The sequence below is a fragment of the Cucumis melo genome, chromosome 8 (genome assembly GCF_025177605.1).
Source record: "Cucumis melo cultivar AY chromosome 8, USDA_Cmelo_AY_1.0, whole genome shotgun sequence".
Lineage (NCBI taxonomy): Eukaryota > Viridiplantae > Streptophyta > Magnoliopsida > Cucurbitales > Cucurbitaceae > Cucumis > Cucumis melo.
The window spans coordinates 10,358,781-10,367,794 of NC_066864.1; the positions used below are offsets into that span (position 1 = coordinate 10,358,781).

The 9,014-nt window shown below is 36.2% G+C and overlaps 1 protein-coding gene across 1 annotated transcript; it reads left to right on the forward strand.

The window, feature by feature from the left end:
* The first annotated feature begins 8,204 nt into the window (after positions 1-8,204).
* Positions 8,205-8,801, forward strand: LOC107991414 (uncharacterized mitochondrial protein AtMg00810-like). Its single transcript, XM_017046317.1, has one exon. The coding sequence runs from the start codon at positions 8,205-8,207 to the stop codon at positions 8,799-8,801; it is 597 nt and encodes a 198-aa protein (XP_016901806.1).
* The last annotated feature ends 213 nt before the right edge of the window (positions 8,802-9,014 follow it).

Genomic DNA, 9,014 nt, shown 5'->3' on the forward strand with positions numbered 1-9,014 from the left:
ATTACAAGAATTGGGGGCTATTCCGATGTTGGAATACGTCAGAATATATAATAAATGACGTTGGAAAAGACTCTCCCGATGCACATAGTGCCGTCGGAAAGAACATCGGTAGCAGTATGTTGGCTTCGATATTCGCAATGTGCAAACGGGACAACATTGAGAATGCCCTACTCCTGATGCCTTACATGTCAATGGACGATGTATGTCGACAATAGGGCACTCCCAACGTCCACTATATGCATCGGCAATAGGCGTCTCCCACCGTCCCTTTCTAGCATCAACAATAGGTTACTCTCAATGCGGCATCGGCCAACCTTCACAGATGCCTTCCTCGCGACGGGGGAGGGCCTCATTCCCAATGCCTTACATGTGTTAGAAGTAGGTGTTTAATAATTTTTAATTATTATATTTAATTTGTATTTTTCATACGGTATGATTCGATTTAAATTCAATCAAATTCTAAAAGAAAACTAATAAAAAATTATTAAAATATCAAATTTTATTTATATTAGAAAAATAATCCAAATATTCAACAATTACAAATTCAGGAAAAACATTACATAAAAAATGCAAGATCTCTTAATTGTTGCAGACACCATATTCCCATAAGTCCAAACTTACAATGTGACAAATGCGATTTTGTATACATAAAAAATTATGCAATGTAGGTTAGGTCGTTATTAAACACAAGTACGTTTGAAAATTAAAATTGTTGAAAAAAGGGTGCTTACCTAGATTCGCTTCGACAAAAAAAAAGTGTAATTTACCCTTACTCTTACCGTAGGGAGTAGCAAGCACGGGTGTTGAACCCAAGAAAGTGAGGCTAAGTAAAATTTCTTGAATAAAAGCTTCAAAGAGATGATATTAGTAACAAAAAGAAAAGAAAAGCATTGAAAACAATTTGGGGGAAATCAATAAGAACCACATATTAAGGAAAACTTTAAATTGAAAGTCAATTCACAAGAAAAAAGATATTAAAGATTGAAACTCAATAAGAAAAGTGAGGAATGGGCTTAGGCTATTAATTTATTCTTATCAATGATTAAGAATTGAACAATGCTTAATTAAGAGGGGTTCTTGATTCAAGATTCTTCGCAAGATCAACTTGCTTGATCATGGAAGAATTTTGATCAAGACAAGAAAAGAGATGATTTCCATAGGAAATTAGTTTAATTCTTGCAATATTAACTAAAGTCTTTAACTTGTTCTTTAAAGAAAAGTGAAGTTTCCTTCACAATTTTGACAAATCAAGAATTAATTGGGAATTAGTGCGCACTAAAAAATATGCAACTAATTTAAAAAGAAATGCCAAGAACAAGAGAAATTCATCAAGCATTATTCAATTTCAAGAATTGGTAAGAAACAATCAAGAATCAAGTAAATTTTTGTGTAGAGAAAAGTAATCCAATTTCAAGCATTAATTGTCATACCTAAGTATCTTGCATACAAATATTGAGTCAAAATTGAAATTAAGAATGCATTTGACAAGAATTATTGAAACTGAGACATGGGTTAAAAAATAGGGATTCCAACAAAAATTTACATCAAAATCAAGATTGAATCAAACCCTAATTATATGAAAAATTAAAGAAGAGAAATTCTCAAAGAAAGCATTAAACTTAAACCCATTTACCTCAATAATTTAGCCCTCCATGACACATGGCTTCAAGAGGCGACACGTAGTGCAAGGGGATTGGTAGATACGAATCAACCTGCGCGTGGATGGAAATTTGAATAATACGATTTTATTTTTGAGTCAGTTGGAAATCGAACAATTGAAGTCTGAGATGCGTGAAAAGGGACAAAACGACGTCGTTTCTTATTAGGAAAATCCAGAAAATTGGCGCTTCACTTAGGTTTCAAATGCGTAACATCTGGATTGTTTCACGCATATGGATGGCTGACGCGTGTCACGACTTTTGAATATTTATGAATTTGCCCCTAATGTTCAATTTGACCATTCTCCTTCGTTTGAACACCATTTTAAGTGATTTTCATGTCGTTGGGTTCGTATCGAAGTTTACTTTCATATTCAGCATAAAATATCAGAATAATGAGCATATGCATGATATGAATTGAGAATAAGCTATTTTTAAACGGGTCAATATTTGTCTCAACACAATAACATAAAAGTAAATTTAGATATATATCACCGATGACAAATTAAACAAATTAAAAGTTGAAAAATACATACCCCAAGTGTCCAAGATCCTCTCTATGGCCGACTCATTTTCTTCCATTTGTCAGGCATGCAACTCATGCCTGACGTTCTTTGTGGTTTTTCAATTAATTGTTGAGCGTTTTAATGGTTAGCTTTTAGTTCGCTAACCTCTCAAGAGTTCATTACTTGCTCATATGAAGACGATAAATTGCTACCACTCTTTCGAAACTTTGGCTTAGGGGCCCTAACCAAGACCTTTTGAGAAGCCCAGTAGTCTACCCAAAACAGTCTCGCATATCTCATCCTTGGAGAGGGGTTAAAAATCTTCTAGGGTTGGTTGGGCTAGAGTTCCAGCATTTAATTCTGCACGAAAAGTTTAAGTCATGAACTGATAATTAGAAGTAGAAAATACAAGAAAAGGTTTTCATAAACTTACATACGCATCCGCGATCACTTGTGAAACGAACTGGCCATTCCTATTGGCGCGTGTTTCTCTAAACAACTCCATACCGTCCACTGGGTGACCTCGTTGTTTAGTGTGCTCATGTTATCGTTGTAGGAACGACTTGGACCCACTACTATGGTTGTAAGGCTGCTTTACTCTAGCAACCTTAATGGTCCTTGATTGCTCCTATATGCAAACAATCAAAATGTTACATGTAAACATAAAAAATGAAGTAACGTGAAGTAAAAGTAGAAGATGTAAATCACCTGAAAAATTGTCGAGTCAAGTAATGATCGTAGAGGAAGTGTCAATCTTCCACACGATTCACCAATCTGTTTGGTGGGTTGGCACGTGTTTCTTCGGGACGTTGGACTACTTGATATGCCTATGGTTCTCCCCTTAAACTCTTTCCACGTGCTGAGCATTTAATGCTCAATAAATTGAGTAAGTGCTTGATTTGTGAAATCAAACACGAACCATTGCTACAAAAGAAAATAACATACGGATTAGGATTTTGTATATGTACAGGTTTAACATATATGTAAGGTAATTTATAAACTTATCTATAGACCCTTGATGACCTTAACGTACTTTAGAGAAACATCAACCTACTTAATGCGGCAAACTGGAAATGTATCTCGCGTTAACACATCGATGGTGTTTCTGAACCGAACATCATGTAGCGAGATTGCCTTATCCACTCCTAGGGAGATTGATATTGGGATATTCCCATTCTACTATACATATCTATCCAACTCCAAGTTTTGGGAGTGCTGACGCCTCCTCGAAATGCAAGTGGGTTGAGGGCCATCTACAAAAGAGAACACTATTAGAAATAGAAACCTAATCATTTATGCAATTGTTTATGTAACTAGACTAACCTGAAGTGTCGTCCACCGAGGACGATCCTCCCATATTATTGAACGTGTCTCCAAACTCAAAAAACAGATCATCTATCTCTTGAAACCACTAGGGAATGAAGATATGGTACCTGTAGACATAAAAACTAAAATTAATTAGACAAATGAGACTATGTCAAACTGAATATACAAGAAAAATGAAATATGTGGATGCGTGATTCATCTTTATTATTCATTTTCGTTTGATCCGCTTTGAGGTGATAATTGTTCATCATCATCCGTTATGAAGTCGTCAATGATATGACGTACAACCAGCCTTTCCACCACTGTAGGATCAACATCAGGTTTGCACAAAGTGTCATCCTCAATGTGCTCATCCACACAATGTCCAACAACGATTTTTAATACATTCTGTTGGAGTTTTTGTTTAAAAGATTTTATGGAATATCTTTGACTAATTATCTTTGATTAATGAATTAAAAGATGAGATATTTAAGAGATAAAAATATTTCCCACTATTCTAAGAATCTTGTTAAGATAAGAAGATCTATACATATATTATATTATATATGTGACGTTACGCAGTGGAGAGGTTTTGTGGCGAAAAAGCAGAAAATATAGGTTGAAGATAGTCTCTTGCATCAAGGTCGTCTGAGAAGCTACGGAGTTAAAAAGGTACGATGATCTTATGTCAATGGGATCGTCATGTTGGTCGTAGTAACAATTATTGATGAGTAACAGACAAAACAAGTGATTGGTATGATCACGAGGATCTTTAGAGGGATCTAAAGACGTCACCAAAGATATTCACTCATGTGTTCAAGGGGAGCCTGAAGCTAGACATCGTGAAGATAAGTAACTCAGGGGGAGCTTGGAGTCTGATGTCAAGACGCATGTTATAAAGTTATATTCTTGAGCAGAGTACCATATGTTGTATCGATATATATATTAACTCAAGTGAATATTAATAAAGATTACTCATCAGGGCTGTACACAGCTCCCTAGACGTAGGCAATATTAGCCGAACTGGGTTAACAAAGTTTCTTGTGTTATTCTTCTCTCCTGCCCCTCTAGCTATTACAACTGTTATTAGCTTTAGCATTAACTGGAGTCCTAATTGATTATCTCACTGTTTTTTCAATTGGTATCAGAGCGGGTTATTAGATCATAGTGATAATCAGGGAAGGACCATCAGCTTCATGTCCTCCTGTACTAGACGGCAAAAATTACTCTTATTGGAAGCCTCTCATGATATTTTTCATTAAAACCCTAAATGGAAAAGCATGGAGAGCACTTGTTGGTGGTTATGAGCCTCCAATGATCACTGGGAATGGAGTATCAGTGCCAAAACCAGAAATTGACTAGACAGATGCTGAAGAACAAGCTTTAGTTGGAAATGCAAGAGCCATAAATGCTATCTTCAATTGTGTCGATTTAAACGTATTCAAACTTATTAATTCCTTCACTACTGCTAAAGAGGTGTGGAAAATACTAGAAGTTGCATATGAAGGAACTTCTAAAGTGAAGATATCCAGATTGCAGTTGATAACTTCAAAATCCGAAGCCTTGAAGATGACTGAAGATGAGACAGTCTCTGAATACAATGGGAGGGTCCTGGAGATTGTTAATGATTCGTTACTACTTGGTGAAAAGATTCTTGAGTCTAAAATTGTTCGCAAAGTTTTGCGCTCCTTACCCAGAAAGTTTGACATGAAGGTCACTACCATAGAAGAAGCCCAAGATATAACAACGTTAAAACTTGACGAGCTATTTTGGTCGCTACTTACGTTTGAAATGGCTATGTCGGATAGAGAAAGTAAGAAAGGTAAGGGGATAACATTCATATCAGTTTATGATCAGGAGAACACTGTAAATCAGTTTGGTAATGAAGCTAATCAAGATGAGTCAATAGCTCTCTTAATGAAGCAATTCTCTAAGATGGCCAGAAAGTTCAAAAGTTTGAATACTGTTGGAAAAACTGAAAATCTGGAAGACATGATGGTGAGAACTCTATAAGAAAGGTTAATAACTCCTCTTATAGAAGAAATAGCGACCATGGAAAGAAAAAAAAGGATGTAAGGAGGTCATTTAGATGTAGAGAATGTGAGGGGTTTGATAATTATCAAGTCGAATGTCCCACTTATCTCAGAAGACAAAAGAAAAATTATTGTGCTACCTTGTCTGATGAGGATTCAGATGATGATGAAGATGATCATGGTATGAATGCTTTCACCGCGTGTATTACATAAATCAATTCAGAAGCTGATAGTGAGCATTCCAATATTGGTGAGGATGAAGAGCTAACACTTGAAGAACTCAAAATGCTGAGGAAGGAAGACTCAGAAGCCAGAGTTGTTCAAAAAGAAAGAATTCAAGATTTAATGGATAAAAATGAACGATTGATGGGGATTATATCATCTCTGAAAGTAAAGTTGAAAGAAGTTCAGAATGTGTGTGATCAGACAATTAAGTCTGTGAAAATGTTGAATTCTGTAACTGACAACTTAGACTCAATCCTGAGTTTAGGGCAAAATGGTTCAAGTAAATATTGCCTCGGATTTGACACTTCAACTAGGGGTGTCAAGATTACTCCAGAAGTAAAATTTGTTCCAGCTTCAGTAAAAGAAACAACAGACCCTAGTTGTAAAAAGTTGAGTACCAATACAGGTGCCAAATTCTCCAGATGGGTCTGCTATTATTGTGGCAGAAGAGGTCATATACGGTCATTCTGCTACAAATTACTGAGAGATAGGAGACATCAGCAGAGACCAAAACTTGTAAACAAGCAAAATCAGTATAGGACCACCAAAAGGAACAATGATGTAAGGGGAACTCACTTGATCTGAAGGGTGAAGACTTTTGAGAAGTGCAATGTAGCATTTACAACAGTTCAAACCCATGTTGATGCTTGGTACTTTGACAGTGGATGCTCAAGACATATGACTGGCAATCGATCCTTCTTTATTGAGTTAGAAGAATGTGCCTCAGGACATGTCACTTTCGGAGATGGGGCCAAAAGAAAAATTATTGCAAAAGGAAACATTGACAAAAGTAATCTACCCTGTCTGAATGAAGTTTGATATGTGGATGGACTAAAGGCAAACTTGATTAGTGTAAGCCAACTATGTGACCAAGGATACAGTGTAAACTTTAACAATATTGGTTGTGTAGTTACAGACAAGAATAATCAAGTGTTCATGAGTGGCAGACGGGAAGCAGATAACTGTTATCATTGGAGTTCCAATGGTTCAAACATATGTCACTTAACTAAAGTTGATCAAACCTAGTTGTGGCATAGGAAATTGGGGCACATCAGCTTCAGAAGTTTAGATAAAGTTATCAGAAACGAGGCGGTTGTAGGCATTCCTTCATTAGACATAAATGAAAAATTCTTTTGTGGTTATTGTCCAGTTGGAAAGCAAACCAAAACCTCCCTTAGAAGGCTAAAGAAATGTTATACAATTAGAGTACTTGAACTTCTACATCTTGACCTCATGGGTCCCATGCAAACTGAAAGTTTACGGGGAAAGAAGTATGTGTTAGTTGTTGTGGATGACTACTCCAGATTCACCTGGGTTCGGTTCTTAAAAGGAAAATTAGATACTGTTAAACTATGTATCAGTCTATGTTTGAACTTGCAACGTGAGAAGGGGCAAAAGATAATCAGAATTCGTACTGATCATGTGAAGGAATTTGATAATGAAGATCTGAATAACTTCTGTCAGACTAAAGGAATCCATCATGAATTTGTAGCTTCCATAACTCCTTAGCAAAATGGAGTAGTTGAATAGAAAAACAGAATGTTACAAAAAATGGCTCGAGTTATGATACATGCCAAAAATTTGCCTTTGATTTTTTGGGCAGAAGCTGTAAACACAGCATGTCATATTCACAACAGGATCACTACACGATTTGGTATGACAGTTACTTTGTATGAATTATGGAAGGGAAGGAAACCAAACGTTGAGTATTTTCATATTTTTGGAAGTACTTATTACATTTTGGCCGATAGAGAGTATCATCGTAAGTGGGATGTAAAATCTTATCAAGGGATCTTTCTTGGTTATTCTCAAAATAGTCGAGCATACAGAGTCTTCAATATTAAATTCAGAACAGTCATGGAAATAATCAATGTTGTGGTTAATGATTTTAAGTCTAATGCCAATCAGTTTAATATTGAGGATGATGAGACCTATGTGACACCCGAAGTTATTTCTACTCCCCTTGACGAAATGCCTAAAGGTGAATCGCAACTAGATAGTGCTAAGACCGATTCAAACATAACTGATGAGGTCATAAACAATGAAACTGTGCTTGTCCCCTCTGCACATGTGAAAAAGAATCATCCATCAAGTTCCATAATAGGCGATCTGTCAGCTGGAATTACTACCAAAAGTAAAGAAAAGGTAAATTACACGAAAATGATTGTTGATTTATGCTATGTATCAGCAATAGAACCCACATCTGTTGAGAATGCTCTCAAGGATGAATACTAGATAAATGCCATGCAAGAAGAGTTGTTACAGTTCAAGCGCAACAATGTTTGGACTTTAGTTCCAAAACCTGATGGGGTGAACGTCATAGGAACTAAGTGGATCTTTAAAAATAAAACTGATGAATCTGGAAGTATAATAATGATGAATTTGTTGATTATGAATTTATTCAGTATGTCTACAAGATGAATAAAGCCCTATATGGGTTAAAGCAAGCTCCTCGGGCTTGGTATGAATGACTAACAATGTATCTTGGTGAAAGAGGATATTCCAGGGGTGAGATTGACAAGACACTATTCATAAATAGAACCAACACTGATCTCATTGTAACTCAAATTTATGTTGATGACATCATCTTTGGTGGATTTCCTAAAACTCTTGTTGATAATTTCATTAACATAATGAAATCAGAATTCGAAATGAGCCTAGTAGGTGAACTATCATGCTTTCTGGGGTTGCAGATCAAACAGGGAAGTGAGGGAATGTTTATATCACAGGAGAAGTATGCCAAGAACTTAGTCAAGAAGTTTGGTCTGGATCAGTCACAACACAAAAGGACTCTTGTTGCGACTCATGCTAAAATTACAAAGGATATGGTAGGTACTGAAGTTGATCACAAATTGTACAGAAGCATGATTAGAAGCCTTTTATATTTGACAGCAAGCAGACCTGATATTGCCTATGCTGTGGGAATATGTGCTCAGTATCAGTCAGATCCACGTACCTCTCATTTAAATGTAGTTAAACGAATAATTAAGTATGTTCATGGAACAACTGACTTCGAGATTCTGTACTCCTATGATACATCCTCTAAACTAGTGGGATATTGTGATGCCGACTGAACAGGTTCTGCTGATGATCGAAAAAGCACTTCTGGTGGATGTTTCTTTCTGGGGAATAATCTTGTCTCATGGTTCAGTAAGAAGCAAAATTGTGTTTCTCTGTCAACAGCTGAAGCGGTATATATAGCTGCAGGGAGTGGGTGTACTCAAATGATATGGATGAAAAATATGTTAAATGAATATGGGATTATGCAAGGAGTTATGACCTTGTAT

Bases quoted from the DNA above. Each gene is read 5' to 3' on its own strand.
- LOC107991414 (XM_017046317.1), top strand. From the start codon at position 8,205: ATGTATCTTGGTGAAAGAGGATATTCCAGGGGTGAGATTGACAAGACA.